This window comes from Salmo salar, chromosome 23 (assembly GCF_965601325.2).
Source record: "Salmo salar chromosome 23, fSalSal1, whole genome shotgun sequence".
Classification (NCBI taxonomy): domain Eukaryota; kingdom Metazoa; phylum Chordata; class Actinopteri; order Salmoniformes; family Salmonidae; genus Salmo; species Salmo salar.
In genome coordinates, this window is record NC_138313.1 from 15,855,603 (window position 1) to 15,883,071 (window position 27,469).

At 43.3% G+C, this 27,469-nt stretch overlaps 1 protein-coding gene across 1 annotated transcript in view; it reads left to right on the forward strand.

Annotated features, from left to right (window-relative positions):
• aqp4 (aquaporin 4) overlaps nt 1–27,237 on the forward strand; it is a 34,633-nt gene extending 7,396 nt beyond the window's left edge. Inside the window, exons 2-5 of the mRNA XM_082967923.1 lie at nt 19,657–20,137; nt 20,661–20,825; nt 24,203–24,283; nt 24,546–27,237. Of these exons, the coding sequence (XP_082824049.1) occupies nt 19,657–20,137; nt 20,661–20,825; nt 24,203–24,283; nt 24,546–24,818 (1,000 nt within the window). The 3' untranslated portion in view covers nt 24,819–27,237. The remainder of the gene's footprint in view (nt 1–19,656; nt 20,138–20,660; nt 20,826–24,202; nt 24,284–24,545) is intronic.
• The last annotated feature ends 232 nt before the right edge of the window (nt 27,238–27,469 follow it).

The following is a 27,469-nucleotide window of genomic DNA, read 5'->3' on the forward strand; positions in this document are numbered from 1 at the left end:
AGCCATTATTATGAGTTCTCCCCTCAGCAGCCTCCACTGGCACACACTATGCACAACACTCCTACTCAGTCACATGCAAACTCAGAAAGACATTTACACACATTCATATTCAGGACAGGAGGAAATTATCAATGATCAGGCTGTGGAAATGTCAGGATCAATTAGCCAGTCCCTGACGAGTAGAACATTCTTTATAGCCAGAGAGAGAGAGGGATAAGTGAGAGGAGGGAGTCGTGAGAGAGAATGAGAGAGAGAAAGAGAGTGAGAGAGATTGTAATCACTTTACCACCACAGTGAGTTTGTTCGGTGAATGTGCTTTCTAAAGAACTCTGCTGCCCTCTATAGGTATAGCTCTTAGTCAAACTCTTTCATGTAATGTAGAGGTCCCCAACTGGCGACCCGTGGGCCAAATGGTTTTATTTAGCCCCCCAAGTTTTCTGAGCTAAAAAATTATTTTAATTGTTGGACATAAAATACTATAAAATCGCCAGGAAATCAACTCCAATTGATTTTAATTTTGGAACTCTGTTCCAAAGTATTCTCATGCATAATAGAGACATGTGATCATATACACTGAACAAAAATATAAACGCAACATGTAAAAATAAAAGATCCCAGAATTGTTCCCTAAGCTTATTTCTGTGAAATGTTGTGCACAAATATGTTTATATCCCTGTTAGTGAGCATTTGTCCTTTGCCAAAATAATCCATCCACCTGACAGGTGTGGCATATCAAGAGGCTGATTAAACAGCATGATCATTACACAGGTGCACCTTGTGATGGGGACATTAAAAGGTAATTCAAAAATGTGCAGTTTTGTTACACAACACAATGACACAGATGTCTCAACTTTTGAGGGAGTCTGCAATTGGCATGCTGACTCCAGGAATGTCCACCAGAGCTGTTGCCAGAGAATTGAATGTTAATTTCTCAACTATAAGCCACCTCCAACGTTGTTTTAGAGAATTTGGCAGTACGTCCAACCGAACAACCGCAGACCTCATGTCACCACGCCAGCCCAGGACCTCCACATCTGGCTTCTTCACTTGTGGGATCATCTGAGACCAGCCACCAGGACAGCTGATGAAACTGAGGAGTATTTCTGTCTGTAATAAAGCCCTTTTGTGGGGAAAAACTGATTCTGATTGGGCTGGACCTTGCTCCCCAGTGGGTGGGCCTATGTCCTCCCAAGCCCACCCATGTCTGCTCCCCTGCCCAGTCATGTGAAGTCCATAGATTAGGGCCTGATGCATTTATTTCAATTGACTGATTTCCTTATATGAACTGTAACGCAGTAAAAAAAATTTAATTGTTGCACATTGTGTTCATATTTTTGTTCAGTATATACAAAAGTAAGCAAGGTTTGAAATGATTATGTTTTAGTCAAATATTATATCTCTTTGGGTGGCTTGTGGTCAGTTTGCAGTCTACAAATTATTTGTAATTATGTTCTGGCCCCCCGACCATCCGCTTAAGAAAATATCTGCCTGCGGCTGAATCTAGTTGATGATCCCTGATGTAATGTGATCGTCTGTCGCTAGTGTTCTTTTATACTGATAAATACAGAATGCCATAGAGAGCCATATATCCCTTGAAATTCAACCACAACCCCATGGGAATACTATTCAAATAAATGTAAAACTCTTCACACTAATATCGTGGACATCTCTGCGCATATCGGGAAAGTGGGCATATGACCCAACAATGTCCCCATTATGGTGCGTGTATGAGTGTTTTGTTGTTGTTGTGTGTGTGCAAAATCTTACACTCCATTGTGTTTGCTTGGAACCAATGTACCTCCAACTCCTCTCCTCCAACCCTCACCCTTCTCTCAGCCAACCCAACTGTTTAAACACGTACCCCTAATGTGTGTACATGTCTGTGTGCATGCGTTTCTTCGTGCCTGTTTCTGTGTGTGTGTGTGTATGTTTTTGCATGTGTATGTGTGTTCTGGCCCAGAGTCAGCCCCAGATTAGCTTCTCTGTAGGGGTGCAGGGAGAGAGAGACCGTGTGTGGTTTGATAATGAGTTAACGCTCAGACACTTCCTGCACCATCAGGACAAATAAATCAAACTCAGCATGGTGGATTCCTGCAATCACTGAGTATTTGAAGACCATAATCTATGTAATGATGAAAGGCCATTGATGATGTCTGAACAGGCATAGACTACCTAACTACCTAACAAAGGCAGTGAACTCATAGGACTCTTTCTCTCTATGGCTCTCTGTGGCTATATGACTCTTTTTCGGGTCAAGGTGGACTCCAACAACCTCAGAGCATTTCATAGTATTCTGTACGCAATCCGAGACACTCAATTTAGTATGTTACGCTTCGTATGGAATGTATTAATTTGTGGATGGCCATCACCCATTACATATGATATGATATGAATTACAATTCGTATTACATGTTATGAATTTGCAAAAACTACAATGTGTTATGAATTTACAAAACTTGCAATATGTTACAAATTTGCCAAACGAACGATACAGTATGTTACGGATTGTAGCTAGGTGGCTAGTGTTATCTATCTGGCTAACGTTAGCTAGGCAAAGGGTTCGGGTTATCGGTTAGGGATAAGGTTAGGGTTAAGTTTAGGAGTTAGTTTAAAGGGTTAAGGTTAGGGGAATTGTTAGTTAAAAGGGTTAAGGTTAGGGTTAGGGGAAGGTTTAGCTAACATGCTAAGTAGTTGCAAAGTAGCTCAAAACTAGTTAGTAGTTGAATATACTAAAGTTGTCTGTGATGAAATTCGAACTCGTAACCTTTGGGTTGCTAAACGTTCACATTATATGCCTACCCATCCACCCCCGCCAACCACGCTACTTTCGTTTTTTGTCTTAAGTAACCATCTGTCTAATGTAACCCTACAAAACATAACTTATCATACTAACCGAAAGGTTGCTGGATCGAATCCCCGAGCAGACAAGGTAAAAATGTGTCATTCCGCCCCTGAGGTTAGTATGATAGGTTACATTTTGTAGGGTTACATAAGACAGATGGTTATTTAGGACAAAAAATGAAAGTAGGGTGGTTGGCCGGGGTGGATGGGAAGACTGTGAAATGCGGAAGACACATTTCAGATGAAGGCATTCAGTTGTATTACTGACTAGATATTCCCCTTTCCCTTTCCCTAATTTGAGTGTCCCGGATGTACATTTACTATGTTACGTCTAGTCTATGAGACCAGGCTGTCAGTTCAGATAAAGGCTGAAAGGTTTTGACTTTCTTGATTTCTTGAACAAGAAAAAGGTGTGATGAATTATCCCTTTTACTCTTTTTCTTACGTCTTCTCTCTCCCCTCTCTCGCTATCTGAGGTGTACACTAGGGCAACTGCTATTGCCAAGCTTCTCTGCAGTATGAAACAGTGGGGCTCTGTAAGGGGTTGAGGTTGGGAGAGAAGGGGAGGGAAAGAGGGAGGAGGTAAGGGGTTTGATGGGACTAGAGAGGGGTGTAAGAGAACCCTTTTCAGTCCTCTCCTCTCTCTTCTCTCCCCTCTATTCAGAACTATTGATTTGGCTGACTGGACCAGCCAGTGTTTCATTCTGTGGGGTTTCACTCTTTCAGGAATCTGCAGCAGGCATGAATGAGAAATGTGTCTTTGCTGCCTCAGTCTTCATACACACACCAATCAGACACACACTCAACAAGCCATGTACACTGTGAACCCCACTTTGAACTGAAAATACTCCTAAAACACACACTCTAACACATATTGAACTCCTCAAACACACAAAGATAGCCCTGAAACTAGAATGAATGGATAAGTAGAGAATAAGATAAACTCTTCTGTCATAAAGGACAGCATCTATGTGTATTAGAGAAGAGAAAAGCAGACTAAACCTGGAAAATCTCTTCCCTCTCCCCAGTACTGTTCTCTATTGGTCTCTCTCCCTCCTTCTCTCTCCCCCTCCCGATTTCTCCCTCACACTCTCTCTGTCCCCTTCTCCACCTCTCTCTCTTTATTGCTCTCTCTATTTCTCCCTCTTTACACCCCTTGTATCTCTCTCCCTCCATCACTCTCCCTTCTCATTCTCTGTCTTGTCAAAGTTGGTTCTGCTCAAACTTTCTTTGTTTGTGTCCATGGCTCCTCTAGAGGGGTGCAGCTGCACGGTGACGGGAGCAGGGGGAGGGGAGAGATGAGGGAGGTGAGAAAGATGAGAGGAACCAAAGGGATGGGGAGAACACACAACATAGACCAACCTATAAAGTCACACACACACACACACAATCGGGGTTGGCTGCATCGCAAGGTATGACAACTGAGAGCGGGGCAGCAGAACGCCTGAGGTGAGTAGGGCGGAAGGATGCATCTTGGGATAGCTAGTGTTTGGGAACGGGTTTTTACAGGTTAACATGTTATTATATGACGCTTCCATGCATCGCCTTGGGTTGATTATCTGGATACTTTTTTATAGGGTGCATTTCAGATAAAAAAAATAGATATAATTATGTAAGTGGGCTTGTCTGGTGTGTTTGATGATTGGTCTGTCTGAGATAAAGGCCTATACAGTGTTTGTGAGGCTTTGATTGCAACTTTGTATCACAAGTCAGAGGAATTTGACAGTGTGTTCCTTGGAATGTTTTTATTTGTATTTATTTTTACACCCGTTAGAATAGGCTACATTCCAATAAAAATGTTATTTGCTTTTGGTGAAAATATAATTTTGTTATACATTTGAAGGATGTTAAAGTGTGGACACTATATAAATAATGACATGGTTATTATTGGTATTGACCGTGACCTTCCCTTTTGATGATGTCATCACTAAGAGTGAGTTCTGTGCAATGTGATTCTACCACCGGTTGAGTGGGCTATATAGTTCTGCTATATTTGTACCGTTTGTACCTGGCAATACACCTTTAGGTTTGGGTTGAAAGTAAAGGAAAGTAATATCGAAATGCGTGAGGGCATTCCTTGTCAAGTTACTACACCTTTTTGGCGACAAGGATAAAACTTTATCAACTTGTACAGGGCGAGGTGCTAGCTAGCTAAGAAACAGTGGAGGTAGTCAGTTAGCTAGCTAGCTTAATGAGCGACGGAGAGCAGGTGCCGCTGGATGGAAACGCCGACGGGGACAATCAGCAGCAAGTGAAAATCACTAACGAGGATCAAGGACAAGTTGGCGTTATGATGGCAATGTTTGGGACTATCACTGAGTTTGTGGAAGAGAACGAGGACTGGACGGAATATGTGGAAAGGTTGGGACACTTTTTCTTGGCAAATGGAATCATAGATGTGGCTAAACAGCGCTCTATTCCCTTGAGTGTGTGTGGGGCTAAAACCTACATGCTAATGAGGCATTTGGCTACACCACGGAGACCGGGAGAAATTCCTTTTGGGGATCTAGTTGCTCTCGTTCAGACTCACCACAATCCAAATCCGTCAGTGATTGTCCAGAGGTTCAAGTTTAACTGCCATTTTCGGGAAACAGGTCAGTCTGTTGCTAACTTTGTTGCTGAATTACGTGAACTCTCTGAACATTGTGAGTTTGGGGCTATGTTAGAGGACATGCTCCGTGACAGATTAGTCTGTGGCATTAATGAGGACAGCATACAGCGCCGGTTGCTGGGGGAAGCCACACTGACTTTCAAGAGAGCATTGGAACTATCTCAAGGGATGGAGATGGCCGCTAGTAATGTGAAAAATATTCAAAAGGCCAACAGTGAAAGTTGTGCAGTGCATCAGGTGACAAAAGAGGTGGCAGGAAAAAGGGGAAAAGCAGTGGAATGTTTCAGATGTGGAGGGACACATTATGGTAACAACTGTAAGTTCATGGAGACTGTCTGTCACAATTGCAGCAAAAAGGGACATTTAGCAAAAAAATGCAGGGGTCCTAGGAGCAAGCCAGAGGGTGGGCGGACTGGGCTGGGCAAGTTCACAGCACCAAAGCCTCAGTCAGCAGCGCACCACCTAGAGAGCACAGAGGAGGATGAAGAGCATTGTTCCTACAACATGTTTAATGTGAGGGAGCCGCGCGCAGAGCCTATCTATGCTACAGTGGAGGTAGATGGAAAGCAGATGAGGATGGAGGTTGACACGGGGGCCTCTGCCTCTGTCATAAGTGAGGAGACCTACAAACAAAAATGGGGCTCAAGACAGGTTTCTGCCCTCACACCGGCAGGGATCAGACTGCGTACGTACACCGGGGAGACCATACCATTGCTGGGGGCTCTAGAGGTGGACATTGCATACAACAGCCAGGAAGCGAGAGCACGGCTCCTGGTGGTGAAAGGGAATGGGCCTAGTTTACTAGGGCGTGACTGGCTAAACAAAATACAACTGAGCTGGGGTGAGATAAAACACACCTGAGTGACTGAGGATGTCATTCAAAAGTACCCAGAGCTTTTCAAAGATGAACTGGGCACACTGCAGGGCACTGCAGTTAAGCTGTTCGTGGATCCTCAGGCCGAGCCTCGCTTTTTCAAGCCCAGGACAGTGCCTTACGCCATGAAAAGAAAGTGGAAGATGAGTTGGAGCGGCTGCAGGAAGCAAACGTCATTACTCCCGTTCAGTTCTCCCGCTGGGCAGCTCCTATCGTTCCCGTTCTGAAAAGTGACGGCACGGTGCGTATATGTGGGGACTACAAACTCACCATCAACAGGGCCTCTAAGCTAGACGCTTATCCGCTGCCATGGGTGGAGGACTTGTTCGCGACACTGGCAGAAGGCAAGACGTTCTCAAAGCTTGACATGAGTCACGCCTACCAACAGCTCCTCCTGGACGAGGACTCAAAAGAGTATATCACAGTGAACACGCACAAAGGCTTGTTCAGGTACAACCGCTTGGTTTTCGGAGTGGCGTCCAGCCCAGCCATTTTCCAGAAGACAATGGACAATCTGCTGCAAGGGATCCCTCATGTAGCAGTGTACCTGGATGACATCCTGGTTACAGGGGAGACGGAGGAGGAGCACCTCCACCATCTGGACCAGGTGTTAAAGAGATTCTCTGCGGCAGGGCTGCGCCTGAAGCGTAGCAAGTGCACATTCCAAGCACAGAGTGTGACATACCTAGGTCACAAGATCACAGCGCAGGGTCTGTGTCCTGTGGAGCACAAAGTCAGGGCAATCAAGGATGCTCCAAACCCCAAGAATGGGTCAGAGCTCAGGTCGTTCCTGGGCATGGTGAACTACTATGGTAAGTTCCTCCCGGAGCTGTCAACAGTGTTGGCTCCACTTTATCAGTTGCTCCACAAAGACTGTAAATGGAAGTGGGGGCCAGCATAAGAGAAAGCTTTCAAGGAAGTGAAAGCACTACTACAATCAGCACAACTTCTGGTTCATTTTGACCAAGACAAAGAGATCATCCTGTCATGTGATGCCTCACCCTATGGCGTCGGGGCAGTACTCTCTCATCAGATGAAGGACGGGTCAGTGAGACCCATTGGATTCGCATCACGTACGCTGACGAGTGCTGAGAAGGGTTATTCACAGTTAGACAAGGAAGGTCTGGCCATAGTCTTTGCTGTGAAACGCTTCTATCAGTACCTCTACGGTCGTCATTTCACCATATGCACTGACCACAAACCACTGATGAGCCTTTTTAGTGAATCAAGATGCATTCCGCCCATGGCTTCAGCAAGGTTACAGCGCTGGGCCCTGACACTGTCAGCTTACCAGTACACGATAGTGTATAGAGCGGGGAAGGACAATGCAAATGCAGACGCGCTCAGCCGTCTCCCGCTACCAGAGATGCCTGCCACAACTGTGGTGCCTCCCGAGACAATTTTCCTAATGGAGAGATTGTCAAACTCACCTGTGAATGCCAAACAGATCAAACAGTGGACAGACTGGGATCCTATCCTGTCCCAAGTGAAAAGATTCCTGATGCAGGGTTGGCCTCCTGTCATAGAGGATGATGGACTAAGACCTTATGCAAAGCGCAAAACTGAGCTGAGTGTGCAGGATGGCTGCATACTCTGGGGGTCCTGAGTGGTTGTTCCACCCCCTGGCCGTGCACAAGTCATGGATGAGGTCCATGAGGCTCACCCGGGTGCCTCCCGGATGAAAAGTTTAGCCAGATCTTACATCTGGTGGCCTAACATGGATCAGGAGGTAGAAGACAAAGTTAAATCATGTTCTGAGTGCCAGATCAACCAGAAGATGGCGCCGCCCGCGCCACTACATCTGTGGGAGTGGCCTGACCGCCCATGGTCCAGGCTGCATATAGATTTTGCAGGCCCTTTCATGGGTCACATGTTCCTTGTCATGGTGGACGCACACTCCAAGTGGCTGGAGGCGCACATCATGAGCAACATCACAGCGACCACAACCATCAAAAAGCTTCGGCCGGTGTTTTCAACCCATGGTCTGCCGGACACTCTGGTGTCCGACAACGCAACAACGTTTACCTGTGACTTGTTCCAAGAATTCATGCGGAGAAACGGGATCCGCCATGTCCGCAGCGCCTCATTTCACCCGGCCTCAAACGGCTTAGCGGAGCGGGCTGTGCAGACACTGAAAGAGGGGCTCAAAAGGATGACTGGGGGAACAATCACAACTAAGCTCTCTCGGTTCTTGTTCCAGTACCCCATCACGCCACAAACAACAACAGGACAGGCTCCAGCGGTGATGTTAATGGGCAGAAAGCCAACAGCTCACCTGGATCTACTGCGTCCGAACATCAGAGCACGAGTGGAACGGAAGCAGGAGAAACAAAAAGAGAGACATGACCACCACGCAAGGGAGAGACAGTTAAAACCCATTACACTGTCTACATCTGCAACTTCACAAGCAGCCAACGCTGGTTGCCAGGTATCAGAGTGGTCCCGTCTCCTTTGTGGTCAAACTGACTGATGGGCGAGTCATACGCAGACACCAGGACCATCTCCGCCTGCGCTATGACAAAGACAAGACCATGTTTTCAGACGGAACAGCTGTGGGTGGTAGTATACAAGTTGAAATCCCACAGGACATTCTCTCACAAACACCCAACCCGCTCCTGTGCCCTCAGACCCAGCTCCACTGGGACACGCCTTACCTGTGTCTCGTAGCACACCAGGAGTACTGCGCAGATCACAGCGTAGTCACAAGCCTCCTGAAAGACTAACTCTGTAGTTGAGACTGAGAGACTTGTGGTGTTAGTGTTTGTTTGGAGCAGCAGACCTAGTTGAAAAGAAATAAGGACTGTCATTTTGTTGTTGTTGTTTTGTTTACATTTACGGTAACACCAGCAGAAGTTCTACAGTGTGGTGTAGTAAAGAAAAGAAAACACTGATGTGGTTTACTTGTTAACCTTATGTTTTCCTTACAGGGGGGATTTAAATTGAGGGGGGAGAAGTATTATAGTGTGGACACTATATAAATAATGACATGGTTATTATTGGTATTGACCGTGACATTTCTCATTTGATGATGTCATCACTAAGAGTGAATTCTCTGCAATGTGATTCTACCACCGGTTGAGTGGGCTATATAGTTCTGCTATGTTTGTACCGTTTGTACCTGGCAATACACCTTTAGGTTTGGGTTGAAAGTAAAGGAAAGTAATATCGAAATGCGTGTGGGCATTCGTTGTCAAGTTACTACAAAGGACAATGTATGGTTGCTCAATGTTAGTCAATTATGTACAATTCTGATCTCTTGGTACAATGCACATTTCTTGATAAGAAGCCTATGTGTCCCTCAATCGAAATAGTGTCTTGCAATTAAAAATCAACATTAATTATATTAATTTGATTGAAGGATTTATGGTTAGGGTTAATTATTTAACCTGTTAGGGCTAGGGGGCAGTATTGACACGGCTGGATAAAAAACGTACCCGATTTAATCTGGTTACTACTCCTGCCCAGTAAGTAGAATATGCATATAATTATTGGCTTTGGATAGAAAACACTCCAAAGTTTCTAAAACTGTTTGAATGGTGTCTGTGAGTATAACAGAACTCAAATGGCAGGTCAAAACCTGAGAAGATTTTGTACAGGAAGTACCCTGTCTGACCATTTCTTGGCCTTCTTTGCCATCTCTATCCATTACAAAGGATCTCTGCTGTTACGTGACACTTCCTACGGCTGCCATAGGCTCTCAGAAGGCGGCAAAAAGCTGAATCGTGGCTTTGCAGGCTCTGGCTGAAAAAAAGTAGCGCGTTTGGGTAGTGGCTGGTTACAGTACTGTGAGACTCAGGCTCGTGCCCGCGTCGACCAAACGCTTTGTTTTCTTTCCTCTGTTTACCTAAACGGAGATTCCCGGTCGGAATATTATCGCTTTTTTACAAGAAAAATGGCATAAAAATGGATTTTAAACAGCGGTTGACATGCTTCGAAGTACGGTAATGGAATATTTAGAATTTTTTTGTCACGAATTGCGCCATGCTCGTAACCCTGATTTACCATTTCGGATAGTGTCTGGAACGCACGAACAAAACGCAGCTATTTGGATATAACGATGGATTATTTTGGACCAAACCAACATTTGTTATTGAAGTAGCAGTCCTGGGAGTGCATTCTGACGAAGACAACAAAGGTAATCAAACTTTTGTAATAGTAAATCTGACTTTGGTCAGGGCTAAACTTGGTCGGTGTCTAAATGGCTAGCCGTGATGGCTGGGCTATCTACTGAGAATATTGCAAAATGTGCTTTCACCGAAAAGCTATTTTAAAATCGGACACCTCGATTGCACAAAGGAGTTCTGTATCTATAATTCTTAAAATAATTGTTATGTTTTTTGTGAACGTTTATCGTGAGTAATTTAGTAAATTGTTAGTAAATTCCCCGGAAGTTTGCAGGGGGTATGCTAGTTCTCAACGTCACATGCTAATGTAAAAAGCTGGTTTTTGATATAAATATGAACTTGATTGAACAAAACATGCATGTATTGTATAACATAATGTCCTAGGATTGTCATCTGATGAAGATCATCAAATGTTAGTGCTGCATTTAGCTGTCTTCTGGGTTTATGTGACATTATATGCTAGCTTGAAAAATGGGTGTCTGATTATTTCTGGCTGGGTACTCTGCTGACATAATCTAATGTTTTGCTTTCGTTGTAAAGCCTTTTTGAAATCGGACAGTGTGGTTAGATTAACGAGAGTCTTGTCTTCAAAATGCTGTAAAATAGTCATATGTTTGAGAAATTGAAGTAATAGCATTTCTAAGGTATTTGAAAATCGCGCCACGGGATTCAACTGGCTGTTGCGTAGGTGGGACGAATTCATCCCGCCTAGCCCAGAGAGGTTAAAAAAAACAATATATGAGTACATATTGAATATGGACAAATATGCCACCTGTCGCAATCTTTATGACATGTAGCCTAATGTAGCCCTATCACTTCGAGTTATCCTTTACCTGCTGCCATCCTGCTGCCATAGCAATGGCAACCCTAATTAGCCTACCCTATAATTGTCACCTTTATTTGTTGTTTCATTAGGCTTATTGTGGTGGTTTTAGGTTGTTACCTTGCATCACAAATGGCAACCATTTGCCTGCGTTTACACAGGCAGCCCAATTCTAACATTGTTTCCACTAATTGGTCTTTTGAACAATCACATCAAATCTTTTCACATCATCTTTTTTACAGAGCTAATCTGATAACAAATAATCCTCATAGGTATCAGTCTGGTGTTTTCTGTAATGACCTTAGTGATCACTGTTTTACAGCTTGTGTTCGTAATGGCTGCTCAGTGAAATGACCTGTCCTGATTTGTCATTGACGCTTGGGAAAAAACGTTCATGAGCAAGCCTTCCTTCATGACCTGACCTCTATAAATTGGTATAGAATCAGCTTGACCCCTCTGACGAAGACTCTTGGACCTTCTTTTTACAATTTTCAGTAATATTGTTAACAAACACGCCCACATAAAGAAAATGAGAAGTAAAAACAGGTTCAGCCACAGGTTTGACCGTGATCTTGCAGAGTTACTCCACCTCAAGAATTGCATTCAGCGAAAGGCTCGGCACACGCATACTCAGGCTGGCTGGCTCTCGTTCATGCAAATGACAAATTAGTGCGCTCAAGCTATCCAGAAGGCCAAAGTTAGTTACTTTAAGGAGCAGCTCTCGCTCTGTGGGTCTAACCCCAAAAAGTTCTGGAAAACGGTTAAAGACCTGGAGAATAAACCCTCCTCCTCACAGCTACACATGTTCTTTAAAGTTGATGATGGGGTTGTTACTGACAAGAAGCACATGGCTGAGCTCTTTAATCACCACTTCATAAAGTTGGATTCCTATTTGACTCAGCCATGCCTGCTTGCCCGTCCAACATTTCCTCATCTCCCAACCCTGCTAATGCGACTAGCCTCGATGCTTCTTCCTCTTTTTCCACTACCCCGCTACAAAGTTTCTCCCTGCAGGCAGTCACTGACTCTGAGGTGCAAAAGGAGCTCCTTAAACTTGACCCCCAAAAACATCTGGATCAGATGGTTTAGACACTTCCTTCTTCAAAGTTGCTGCCCCTATCATCGCCAAGCCTATCTCAGACCTTTTTAACCTGTCTCTCCTCTCTGGGGAGGTTCCTATTGCTTGGAAGCCACGGTTCGTCCTTTCTTTAAAGGGGGAGATCAAGCTCATCCTAACTGTTATAGACATATTTCTATTTTGCCCTGTTTATCAAAAGTGTTGGAAAAACTTGTCAATAATAAACTGACTGGCTTTCTTGATATCTATAGTATTCTCTCTGATATGCAATCTGGTTTCTGCTCATGTTATGGCTGTGTCACTGCAACCTTAAAGGTCCTCAATGTAATCATCATTGCCCTTGAATCTAAGCAATGTTGTGCTGCTATTTTTATCGGCTTGGACAAAGCTTTTGATATGGTAGACCATTCCATTCTTGTGGACCGGCTAAGGAGTATCGGTGTCTCTGAAGGGTCTTTGGCCTGATTTGCTAACTACCTCTCTCAAAGAGTGCAGTGTATAAAGTCAGAACATCTGCTGTCTCAGCCACTGCCTGTCACCAAGGGTGTACCCCAAAGCTCAATCCTAGGCCCCACGCTCTTCTCAATTTACATCAACAACATAGCTCAGGCAGTAGGAAGCTCTCTCATCCATTTATATGCAGATGATACAGTCTTATACTCAGGTGGCCCCTCCCCAGATGTTATGTTAAATGCTCGACAAGAAATCTTTCTCTGCCCTTAACGTTGTTCTGAACACCTCCAAAACAAAGGTCATGTCGTTTGGTAAGAAGAATGCCCCTCTCCCCACAGGTTTGATTACTACCTCTGAGGGTTTAGAGCTTGAAGTAGTCACCTCATACAAGTACTTGGGAGTATGGCTAGACTGTCCTTCTCTCAAATATCAAAGCTGCAGGCTAAAGTTAAATCTGGACTTGGTTTACTTTATCGTAATCGCTCCTCTTTCACCCCAGCTGCCAAACTATACTGAGTCAGATGACCATCCTACCCATGCTAGATTTCGGAGACGTAATTTATAGATCGGCAGGTAAGGGTGCTCTCGAGCGGCGAGATGTTCTTTGCAATTAGGCCATCAGATTAGCCACCAATGCTCCTTATAGGACACATCACTGCACTCTATACTCCCATGTGAACTGGTCATCTCTGTATACCCATCGCAAGACCCACTGATTGATGCTTATTTATTAAACACTCTTAGGCCTCATTCCCCCCTATCTGAGATATTTACTGCAGCCCTCATCCTCCACATACAACACCGTTCTGCCAGTCACATTATGTTTAAGGTCCCCAAAGCACACACATCCTTGGGTCGCTCGTCTTTTCAGTTCGCTGCAGCTAGCGACTGGAACGAGCTGCAACAAACACTCAAACTGGACAGTTTTATCTCAATGTCTTAATTGAAAGACTCAATCATGGACACTCTTACTGACAGTTGTGTCTGCTTCGCATGTTGTATTGTTGTCTCTACCTTCTTGCCCTTTGTGCTGTTGTCTGTGCCCAATAATGTTCCTACCCTGTTTTATGCAGCTACCATGTTGTGCTGCTGCCATGTTGTGTTGCTACCATGTTGTTGTCATGTTGTGTTGCTACCATGCTGTGTTACAGCCATGCTATGTTGTTGTCTTAGGTCTCTCTTTATGTATTGTTGTGCTGTCTCTCTTGTCATGATGTGTGTTTTGTCTTATATGTTTATTTAATTTATTAAGATAGTTAATCCCAGCCCACATACGGGCAGGAAGCCTTTTGCCTTTTGGTAGGCTGTCATTGTAAATAAGAATTTGTTCTTAACTTACTTGCCTAGATAACTAAATATTTTTATTAAGACCAATTAGTGTTTAAAAAAATATCAGAATTGAGCTGCTTGTGTAAAGACAGTCGAATTAGTTTACAAACATTCTAGTCCTGTTTAGCTCAGTTAAAAGAGCATGCCACTTGCAACACCAGGGCTGTGGGTTCAATTCCTACAAGGAACCAGGGAACTTAGGGCTGTGGGTTCAATTCCTACAGGGAACTTACAGTATGAAAATACTGTAAGTTACTCACTACTGTAAGTTACTCTGGATAAGAGCATCTGCTAAATGACCCAAATGTAATAGTGTTTAGAAACAATTGGTGTAGTGTATGGTTGTCACTGTTGTTTAATTAGGCCGGTTGTTTCTTTAGTTATAGACCACCCTCTGCCCTAGCTGTGCCCTGGACACCATATGTCAATTGATTGCCCCCCATCTATCTTCAGAGCTCGTGCTGCTAGGTGACCTAAACTGGGACATGCTTAACACCCCGGCCATCCTACAATCTAAGCTTGATGCCCTCAATCTCACACAAATTATCAATGAACCCACAAGGTACAACCCCAAATCCGTACTCATAGGCACCCTCATAGATATCATCCTAACCAACTTGCCCTCCAAATACACCTCTGCTGTTTTCAACCAAGACCTCAGCGATCACTGCCTCGCTGCCTGCATCCGTAATGGGTCTGCGGTCAAACGACCACCCCTCATCACTGTCAAACGCTTCCTAAAACACTTCAGCGAGCAGGCCTTTATAATCGACCTGGCCCGGGTATCCTGGAAGGATATTGACCTCATCCCGTCAGTAGAGGATGCCTGGTTATTCTTTAAAAGTGCCTACCTCATCATCTTAAATAAGCATGCCCCATTAAAAAAAATGTAGAACCAGGAACAGATATAGCCCTTGGTTCTCTCCAAATCTGACTGCCCTTGACCAGCACAAAAACATCCTGTGGCGTTTTGCATTAGCATCGAATAGCCCCCGTGATATGCAACTTTTCAGGGAAGTTAGGAACCAATATAGACAAGCAGTTAGGAAAGCTAAGGCTAGCTTTTTCAAGCAGAAATGTGCATCCTGTAGCACAAACTCCAAAAAGTTCTGGGACACTGTAAAATGGGGGTGGGGGTGCCAAATGGGGGTGCCACAGTGTTCAATTCTCGGGCCGACTCTCTTCTCTGTATACATCAATGATGTCGCTCTTGCTGCTGGTGATTCTCTGATCCACCTCTATGCAGACACCATTCTGTATACCTCTGGCCCCTCTTTGGACACTATGTTAACTAACCTCCAGACGAGCTTCAATGCCATACAACTCTCCTTCCGTGGCCTCCAACTGCTCTTAATTGCAAGTAAAACTAAATGCATGCTCCTCAACCGATCGCTGCCCGCACCTGCCTGCCCGTCCAGCATCACTACTCTGGACAGTTCTGACTTAGAATATGTGGACAACTACAAATACCTGGGTGTCTGGTTAGACTGTAAACTCTCCTTCCAGACTCACATCAAACATCTCCAATCCAAAATTAAACCTAGAATTGGCTTCCTATTTCGCAACAAAGCATCCTTCACTCATGCTGCCAAACATACCCTCGTAAAACTGACTATCCTACCGATCCTTGACTTCGGCGATGTCATTTACAAAATAGCCTCCAACACTCTACTCAACAAATTGGATGCAGTCTATCACAGTGCCATCCGTTTTGTCACCAAAGCCCCATATACTACCCACCACTGCGACCTGTACGCTCTCGTTGGCTGGCCCTCGCTTCATACTCGTCGCCAAACCCACTGGCTCCAGGTCATCTACAAGACTCTGCTAGGTAAAGTCCCGCCTTATCTCAGCTCACTGATCACCATAGCAGCATTCACCCGTAGCACGCGCTCCAGCAGGTATATCTCACTGGTCACCCCCAAAGCCATTTTTTCCTTTGGCCGCCTTTCCTTCCAGTTCTCTGCTGCCAATGACTGGAACGAACTTCAAAAATCACTGAAGCAGGAGACTCATATCTCCGTCACTAGCTTTAAGCACCAGCTGTCAGAGCAGCTCATAGATCACTGCACCTGTACATAGCCCATCTGTAAATAGCCCATCCAACTACCTCATCCCAATACTGTATTTATTTATTTATCTTGCTCCTTTGCACCCCAGTCTCTACTTGCACATTCATCTTCTGCACATCTGCCATTCCAGTGTTTAATTGCTATATTGTAATTACTTCGCCACCATGGCCTATTTATTGCCTTACCTCCCTTATCCTACCTCATTTGCACATACTGTGTATGTTTTATCACAGTTGCAGCCAACAGTATTTTTCTGCGACAACACATTTCTGGGGGCCTTCTGTCATTACACACAGGTGTTGGGAGCATGCTAGATAGCTAATAGCACAGGTGGTCCCTCTGTCTTCCCTCTGTCTTCCGTAAACATGCGCTTTAACAAGGAGACATGGCCGTGTGGTAACACTAACCCTGACCCCATAAAGGTGTGTATCAATTTAACGTTTTGTTCTTTGAAAATGGTTTCTCGCTGATATGAAAGATAAAGTCCTAATGCTTCCAAAACCGTTCTGCAAGGGATGCGTGTTAAACCCCTGTACAGTAGGTCTAAGCCAGGGATGGGCAAACGATGGCCCATGGACCAGCTTTTGAAGGCCCTCGGACCAATTTAAAATACTTTGTTTTGTCGGGGTCTCAACTTACAAGGTCGAATAGTAGAATACTATTGTGCATCAACAGGTTTTCTCTTGTTGTGTCAATTCACTGATAGTCACACAATTAGCCCATGCCAGCTAAAATGTTTTAGGTTGGTAAGTTAGTCTACCAGCCAGCTATCTAAACTTGTAGTAATCAAGTCCACTGATTTTGTTAGTTAGTCTCACTCAGATATCATACAAAAAACTGCAAACATTTCTTTCCACCCTATGGCAAAATGTGTAGAACTGCAGGAAATTAGCTGTAAAACTGCACATTTTCCTACCTGCCCCATGGCAAAATTAATATACTTGCACGAAATGAACTCTAAAACTAAAACATTTGCATAAATTTAGTTAGGTATAAAAACAATATTTGAAATAATTATTTGATAAAACATTGAATTTGGCCTCAAATGCTATAACCCATAAAAATGCAATGAATAACACATTTGTACACAGACAGTCAAAAAATAAATCATATTGAACAAGGTTTTGAAGTGTATTTGAGAGATATAAGAAAACAGGAGGAATATATATATTTTTAAACCCATGTTTGGTCACCTTATTCATGACACATTTGACCCCCAATGGACTTTTAGCAAACGTTACAGCCTGGTACTAGGTTACCTTCAGAAGCTTGTGTGCATTGTAGAGCAGAACAACTTACAGACTATTTCGTTGTAATTGTCTTGTCCGGATGCTCTCGTGTAGAAAAAGGCTGCTTTCTCAAGCCCCATGATATGGAATAGGAGCAAACGGTAAGAAACGGTAAGTCTCTAGCGTAAACACAGAGGGAGCTATTCAATATTAAAAATGAATTTACCTTATGACGTATAAGTGCATCAATCGACTCTAGGCGGTTGTTCAGACCTAGCGTCTGGGCTCGTAACATAACTCCCCTGTATAGAAGATGCCTTCGTGTGTAATGTAATGGAACAGAGTCATGATCAAGGGCTACCTCGAGGGCTGACTGGGTTGGAATTGTGTGGTTAGACCTTTATTAATATCCTTAAAGGAGTGGTGTAAAGTACTTAAGTAAAAATACTATTTAAGTCGTTTTTGTGGGTATCTGTACTTTACTTTTTTATTTATATATTTTTTAACAACTTTTACTTTTACTCCGCTACATTACAAAAGAAAAGAATGTACTTTTTACTCCATACATTTTCTCGGACACCCAAAAGTACGTGTTACCTTTTGAATGCTTAACAGGACAGGAAAATTGCCAAATTCGCACACTTATCAAGAGAACATCCCTGGTCATCCCTACTCCCTCTGATCTGGCTGACTCACTAAACACAAACGCTTCATTGTAAATTATGTCTGAGTGTTGGAGTGTGCCCCTGGCTAACAGTAAATACAATAAATAAAATTCGTGACATCTGGTTTGATTAATATATGGAATTTGAAATTATTTAGATTTTTTCTTTTGATACTTAAGTATATTTGAGCAATTACATTTACTTGTGATACTTAAGTATATTTAAAACCAAATATTTTTTTACTTTTACTCAAGTAGAATTTTACTCTTTGCCTTTCAATTGAATCATTTTCTATTAAGATATATTTACTTTTACTCAAGTATGACAATTGGGTACTTTTTCCACCACTGCCTTCAAGGTCGCTTCCAAACTTTCCAAACTCACTCACACGCACTTCTCCACAGCTCCAGACACACCATTCCCACGTAAGTAGTTACAAAGGGAGTACAATGACTGTCTTGATTACAATAGTTATGTGTCCGACTTGCATCTGTGGTAGGTTCATGAGTGCTTTGGAATGTTAAAGTTTTAGATGTACTTGTTTTTATTTGTAGCCTAGTTTATAGTTCGTGGGTAATATGCCATCACAAATAGGCTTACGTTTGAGTGGAGATTATACCCGCGTTAATATTTCAGAAAATGTAAGGAGTGAAAATTGTCGGTAAGTTTGTCTTTCATGGCCTGTACCATTGGTTTATTGATATATTTTCTGTTAATTTTGTATGATAGGTTAACCTATTTATTCCTTGGTGATATGGATGTATTTTCAGCCTACCTGCATTGTTAGTTATTCTCACTACATGCATGAATATAAAAGAACACGTGTCCCTTCTGCAGCCTAATATATAACCTTGGTTATTTTTATAACGAAAATGGCATTGTATTATTTAGTTGTTTTTTCTGTTGTGTTCTCTGTCCTGCCCATTTTGGTAGGCTTTGGTCTGCAGCTCTCATTCTTATTCGGTGTGGTGGTTGTTTACGATCTCTGTTGTCCCATCGTCTCTCTTCTGCCCCCTTGCTTCTCTCCCATCTTTTGCTTCCCGGAATGTTGAGTGCGCAGAGCGAGCCACTCAAATGGAACACATTTCCATAGGAATTACGCGCAAATTAGAGCTAGAATGGCAGAGGAACTCGAAAGACTTCATGATGGACAGCGATGATCTGTCTGTTCCCTATCCAAACTGAGCAGAGCAGCCTATATCCGCAGTGAGGGGATGTTGATGGATATTTTTAAGCTCCAAGTGAGTGAAGCAGGAGGGCACCTGATTTCCCCTTGTCTCTTTTCTCACACTGTTTTTGTTCTACCCTTCCTTCCTTCCTTCCTTCCTTCCTTCCTTCCTTCCTTCCTTCCTTCCTTCCTTCCTTCCTTCCTTCCTTCCTTCCTTCCTTCCTTCCTTCCTTCCTTCCTTCCTTCCTTCCTTCCTTCCTTCCTTCCTTCCTTCCTTCCTTCCTTCCTTCCTTCCTTCTCTCTCTCTCTCTCTCTCTCTCTCTCTCTCTCTCTCCTCTTTTTCATTATCTCCCTCATCCTCTTTCCTCTCTTTCTCTCCCTCTCTGCAGGACGTGTTGGTCCCGGTGTGTGATTCCTTTCTGTGCCGAACAGTGCCTACCCATCTCTTCTCCTTCCTGGCCTGCGTGTTGCACTAGTGACAGGATCATGGCTGCCTTCAAGGGGATCTGGACGCAGGAGTTTTGGCGTTGCGTCGGGGCGGAGTTCCTGGCAATGATGATCTTTGTGCTCCTCAGCCTGGGTTCCACCATCAACTGGGCGGTTGAGGAGGAGCATCCACCCCACCCTGACCTGGTCCTCATCTCCCTTTGCTTCGGACTCAGTATCGCCACCCTGGTCCAGTGCTTCGGACACATCAGCGGTGCCCATATTAACCCTGCGGTGACCACTGCCATGGTGGTGACCCGGAGACTCAGCCTGGCAAAGGCTGTGTTTTACCTCCTGGCCCAGTGTCTGGGGGCCGTGGTGGGGGCGGCTGTGCTCTACGGGGTTACTCCAGGCTCCGTCAGGGGCGAGATGGGCGTCACATCAGTAAGGAGGAGGGGGGAGACTGACTCTGGACTTTAACATTGATAATCTGGATGTGACTGAAATAGTTGTCTTAAGTGTAGAATGAATATAAGTTGAGTGCGTGGAGTCTTTTGTCTGAAAGCCAATTCTGTTGACTTATTTAAACTGATTATAGGGTATGTTAGCTGTTTTCATCATCATTGAAGAGAAACTACACACTTAGAATTACAAGGTACTATATCTAGAGCTTAAATATGTTATTTGGCTGGCCTCATAAGCTAACCCAGTTGGCACAGATGTCAATTCAACATCTATTTCACGTTGGTGCAACGTAGTTTCATTGAAATTACATGGAAACAACGTTGATTCAACTAGTGTGTGCCCAGTGGGAATCCTTGAACTCTTTTTGGTTCCATGTAGAACCCTTTCCACAGAAAGTTTAGGAAATAGGATGCCATTTGAGAGTCAGACCTTGTCCTCATGTCTTCTGCATGGGTTTACATCCTGTCCTGTTGGCTAACCAAGGTCATGTGACTCTACCCAGGTGAACACCAGTATCTCCGTGGGCCACGCTCTGGTGGTAGAATTCTTCATCACCTTTGAGCTCGTCTTCACCGTGTTCGCCACCTGTGACTCCAAACGCAGCGACCTGAAGGGCTCGGCTGCCCTGGCCATCGGCTTCTCTGTCTGCATTGGACACCTGTTTGCTGTGAGTAGTACCTCAGGTAGCCAAAATAGTTAGCAACACTTCATCAGTCAACAAGGAACACTAACACTAACACTACCCCTACCCCTAAACCTAACTCTAGCCCAACTCTCAACCCTAACCTGTTTTCAGCCATAGCTAGGGTTGCAAAGGGAGGGTATATTACTGATAACATTTAAAGTTTACCTGTAAACTATCAGAATTTTGGTAATTTTCAAGGTTTAGGGGAATTTTATCGCATGACATCTAGTGGCCATTTTGGGTAGCTACTTCAGATTATCACAAGCATCTATCTCTGGCCCTCTGTGTGGCCTTATTACATGTAAAATATATAAAATCATCAAGTATGATTAAAACATGTAATGACAAAGCTGTAAATCATAAATATAAAACATCAACTTAATGAATACCATTCATGAGTGTTTCAGCTTGAAATATGTTATACATATTTTTTACACACTTGTATTTATTTTACTATGTCAATTTGTCTTTGTGGTAAATGTTTTGGCACCAAAACAGACAGTAGTTGGAGTGTTTTCTCATTAGGCTACATTTTAAATTACATTTTTTTGTAATTTAGCAGACACTCTTATCCTGAGTGACTTACAGTCAGTGCGTTCATTTTAAGATGCCCTAGGTGAGACACATCTTAGTTATACATTTTTCCAAAATAAATTAGCTATCAGCAAAGGCAGTGGTAGTAGGAAAAAGTCAAGTGTAAGTTCACAAATGGCAAGGGAGTTATTTTTATTTTTTTTGCAGGGCGTGGGTGTTAGGCGGAGCAGCACAGGGGAACACAAGAGCAGACTCAGACCAGAAAACAGGGATGAATTACCCAAGATATTTATTGTAAGGGAGAGATGAAGTGCAGATCCAGGGACGTTCGGATGAGTTGTAGGAAACCAGATGTGGGGACTGAGGTTGGAGTGAGCTGCGTTGGGACAGGGTAAACAGGTCCGTAGGGTAATCCAAGGAAGTGATGGAGAGTTGAATCCAGAACAGGGTAGCAGGGTGATGAGATGTTGAACATGAGACAGGAACTAGAGACAGAGCGGCAAAACTGTAGTGAGAGGAGAAACAGCGTCAGGCAAGGAAAAAGGCACAGCAGGATACAGGATCTTAAATAACAAATAGCTAGCAGCATGACTGACTGAACAGAGATTATAATCTGGCAGAGTGGAAGTGGCAGGACTGAGTATTTGTTGAGGTCTTGATTATGGGAATGGGTTGCAGCTGGTGGGGAACTGCTCTGACTCCAGCACACCTGTCTCCAACCATACAGAGAGAGAGAGAGAGAGAGAGAGAGAGAGAGAGAGAGAGAACTAGGGGAATGGCTGCAGGTCAAGGAGACACCGGATGTCCACTAGGGGGTGTGGCAAGAGCAGATGTGACAGTGGGTGCTGTAGGATTATTAAAGATACTCTTTGAAGAGGTAGGTCTGATGTATGGCCAGGGCTCTACATTTTTTTTTTTTTTAATTGGTAGAACTGGAGCTCCCAAATTCCAAAAGTTTTGAGCACCACATGATATTCAGGAGCACCAGGAAATCATTTTTTTTGAATGAGATACAGTCTGTATTGGGTTTATATGAGTTTCTAGCTATTTTTGAAGCACATGTTGTGTCATGGAAACTAATATGTAACACTGCAAATTATAAAAGCTAAAATGTTGATAGGAATATTTTTTATTGAAATTACAAAGTCATTTGTCGAATATTAGGTTTCTACATTGTTGTCACTAGTTACCACAGCCACAAATTAAAAATTGCTATATTATAAAAATGCATGAAAACAAACGCTTTTTGGTATTAATTTAAGGTTAGGGTTAGGTATACGGTTAGCAGTGTGGTTAAGGTTAGGGTTACATTGATGGTTAAATTTAACACCGGATCTTAAGAAGAGAAATAGCAGAAATTGGCAGGGTTTAGGTATAATTATGACTTTGTGGCTGTGGTAACTAGTGATGACCCCTTTTTTGATCTCCTTTTCCTTTATTTCTGTGCCCCCAAATGTTTAAATATACTGGTTAAAGTTACCAGGTTGTGAGCTAGCTAGCCAATGAGGTAACATGACTGAACAAAGTATGAACAAATGGTTAACAACTTCGACACGCGAGTAGTTTTAGAACAGACTGGGACATGGTTTTTAACGTAAAATGTGGTCCCTGCGATAGCAAGATAGAAATGTTGTGCCGAAAATCTCCCCCCTGCCAGAATTCTCCCCCCCCCTTCGCGTTCTTCTTTGCTGCGACTTGCTTGCTAGTAGAGATTTCTGCTCTTCACCCCGTTGTCAGTTTAGCCTACATTTCACTGATCTTAGTAGCAGAAAGCATTTTTGTCTGCAGTTTTCGGTTTGGCTATTTGTTTCAAGTGGATGTGGCGCCCTGGGCGAACCCCCTATTCAGCGCCCGCCCCCGCCCACACGGCTGGCCATGTCGCCCGTACCTAAATCCGCAACTGATTTTGTATTAGTCTATAAATAAATCTCTTTGCTAAAATTTGTCATCTCTCCCATGTCTTATTCGACTAGCATTTTTGAAAGGGTAAGGATAATAATTCAGCCATAGTTGTTCTGAAATCTTTATTGCTTGCCAAAATTTTACTCCCTCCTCTGTTTAATATAACACACATACATTAATTATTCAATTTGGTTGCCTATCCTGATGTGAAGTTTGTTCTATAGAAAGTATTTGATTCTGATGTGTGTCACAGAAAGTATTTGACTCTAGCCACAAAATTAAGGAAATTAGAAGGGGGGGATTCTGGCAGGGGTGAGATTTTCGGCACAACACCTGTTAAATGGGTCAGATCTTTTGACCTGGTTGGGCTAGAAGCAAGCCGTTTTGACTGTAGTAATGATGCAACATTCACACAAACGAATCTGCACTCGCTTGTTTCTCTAAAGCACTCAGAAATAACGGTACAGGGTAGCCTGATGATTACAATAACTATTATCTTGGTTATTTTTTCATAGTCCCAGTGCTCCCAAAATAAAACTTCTGGTCCCACATCAAAATATTTTGTCGCACTTTAGAGCCCTGCTATGGCGATTTCCTCTTGAACTATATGGTCTATCCATCCACTAGAAACTCATGGACGATATGGACACATATATAAAACCGGAATACTACTGTATATATGAAAACATTTTGAATAACACAAGTTGTTGAAATATAAATTATGCAAGTTACCATAGATTGCCATAGATTACCTGTTAATTACCAAAATTACTGAATGTTCCATTGCAACCCAAGCCATAGCCAGTGTAGGAGTCTGGTCATCCTATATCCATGATGGGTTGCCAAACTGGCCATGTTGCTACATGGGGCCAAATTAACCAGGGAAACTACACTAAGTAGTATCTCTATACTCTTCTGTTTAGATCCCCTTCACTGGTGCCAGTATGAACCCTGCTCGATCATTTGGACCTGCCATGGTCACCTGGAGCTGGGAGAACCACTGGGTAAGAGAGAAGAAATGATACACAATGCACATACAACCACATGCAACCATATACAAACTACACACAATAATATACAACCACGTGCAATCCCTCAAACAAAGCCAAATACATCCTCTCTCACAACTTAACTTATATACATCATATACATCACACACACTGCTATGCTCTCACAATGACGTACCCATAGACACACACATGGACACATACATACCAACATGGGTAAAAACAGTATACTAATAGTTCTCCCTCTGTCTCATCTCAGGTGTACTGGGTAGGCCCAGTGCTGGGCGGTGTGACAGCTGCAACTCTGTATGAGTACTTGTTCTGTCCCGACCCTGAGCTGAAGAGATGTTATACTGAGGTCCTTTCCAAGACTGGCTTCACCTCCACCAAATATCGTGAGGTCCAGACCAGCTTAAGGGCAGACCGTGACCAACTGGCGAAAGAACACCCCTTCACCGTGATGGATGTGGAGAGAGCCGAACAGAAGGAGAGGGAGAGGGAGACGTCAGGGGAGGTGCTCTCATCTGTATGACTAGTGAGGTGCACTGGGAGAGAAGACCAGACCACTGTACAGTCCCCTAACCTATACCCTTCCCTCAAAGAGACTGACCTCTTATAGAGACTGATCTCTGATGGACTGACGTCTTAAACACTGACCGACCTAAAAACTTTCTCTTATGACTGACCTGACCTCTTACAGAGACTGACTTGCTACGCAAACTGACAGTCAAAGACTGCAGACTGACTATAGACACAACAATAGACTTGCCTTCTGTAGAGATACAGACAGACTTAACACATACAGCATACTTTGTATGTAGGCACTTGCAATATAGACACAAACACAGACCAACCCCTAGATAACATACAGCAGCGGTCCTCCTTTCTCAGTGTACGTGTTCAAATCTCCACCCTTTCTACTGGGTGCTCCTCTCTTTCTCTTCTTATCCTTTATGGCCTGAATGATCTATATGAGATGTTTCTCCAATAGCTAAAAGTTATTGATTTACTAATTTATGAGTTCATATGTATGTAACAGTGTTGCTTTCATCCCTCTCCTCACCCCAACCTGAGCTTGAACCAGGGACTCTCTGAACACATTGAAGACAGTCACCTTAGAAGCATCACTACCTACAGTTGAAGTCGGAAGTTTACATACACTTTGGATGGAGTCATTAGAACTCGTTTTTCAACCACTCCACAAATTTCTTGTCAACAAACTATAGTTTTGCCAAGTCGGTTATGACATCTACTTTGTGCATGACACAAGTAATTTTTCCAACAATTGTTTACATTCAGATTATTTCACTTATAATTCACTGTATCACAATTCCAGTCGGTCAGAAGTCTACATACACTAAGTTGACTGTGCCTTTAAACAGCTTGGAAAATTCCATAAAATGTTGTCATGGCTTTAGAAGCTTCTGATAGGCTAATTGACATCATTTGAGTCAATTGGAGGTGTACCTGTGGATGTATTTCAAGGCCTACCTTCAAACTCAGTGCCTCTTTGCTTGACATCATGGGAAAATCAAAAGAAATCAGCCAAGACCTCAGAAAAAAGATTGTAGACCTCCAAACGCCTGAAGGTACCACGTTAATCTGTACAAGCAATAGTACGCAAGTATAAACACCATGGGACCACGCAGCCCTCATACCGCTTAGGAACGAGACGCGTTCTGTCTCCTAGAGATGAACGTACTTTGGTGCAAAAAGTGCAAATCAATCACAGAACAACTGCAAAGGACCTTGTGAAGATGCTGGAGGAAACAGGTACAAAAGTATCTTTATCCACAGTAAATCGAGTCCTACATCGACATAACCTCAAAGGCTGCTCAGCAAGGAAGAAGCCACTGCTCCAAACCCGCCATAAAAAAAGCCAGACTACGGTTTGCAACTGCACATGGTGACAAAGATCGTACTTTTTGGAGAAATGCCCTCTGGTCTGATGAAACAAAAATTGAACTGTTTGGCCATAATGACCATCGTTATGTTTGGAGGAAAAAGGGAGACGCTTGCAAGCCGAAGAACACCACCCCAACCGTGAAGCACGGGGGTGGCAGCATCATGTTGTGGGGGTGCTTTGCTGCAGGAGGGTCTGGTGCACTTCACAAAATAGACGGCATCATGAAGGAGGAAAATTATGTGGATATATTGAAGCAACATCTCAAGACATTAGTCAGGAAGTTAAAGCTTGGTCACAAATGGGTCTTCCAAATGGACAATGACCCCAAGCATACTTCTAAAGTTGTGGCAAAATGACCTAAGGACAACAAAGTCAAGGTATTTGAGTGGCCTTCACAAAGCCCTGACCTCACTCTTACAGAAAATTTGTGGGCAGAACTGAAAAAGCGTGTGCGCGTAAGGAGGCCTACAAACCTGACTCAGTTACACCAGCTCTGCCATGAGGAATGGGCCAAAATTCACCCAACTTATTGTGGGAAGCTTGTGGAAGGCTACCCGAAACGTTTGACCCAAGTTAAACAATTTAAAGGCAATGCTACCAAATACTAATTGAGTGTATGTAAACTTCTGACCAACTGGGAATGTGATGAAAGAAATAAAAGCTGAAATAAATCATTCTCTCTACTATTATTCTGACATTTCACATTCTTAAAATAAAGTGGTTATCCTAACTGACCTAAGACAGGGACTTTTAACTAGGATTAAATGTCAGGAATTGTGAAAAACTGAGTTTAAATGTATTTGGCTAAGGTGTATGTAAACTTCTGACTTTAACTGTATCACTCCACAAAAGCCACAGTCCTTGCAGAGCAAGGGGAACAACTCCTTCAAGGTCTCAGAGCAAGAGATGTCATCGATTGAAATGCCACTAACGCGCACCGCTAACTAGCTAGCCAATTCACACTGCTTACATGTGTATAGAAGATGTGGCAGGGATGAACAATGTTCATGAATAAAGATTATTGGAGGTGGGTTGGAGAGATTTATTCTACTTGTACTGTATTCATTTTTACTCTTTTACTGTCTCCCTTCCTTATGATTTTTGCTTTTGTTAATATGTCCTCCCCTCCTATCCCTCTCATATTTTGGGCTCGATTCAATCCGTAGCGCGAAGAGCTGCGCTACAGGGCATAGGAATTTAAAGGCAATTTCCCCACGTTAGTGGAGACTGCATATCTGAGCTCGATCGGAAATTACCTTTAAATTGCAATCACACTA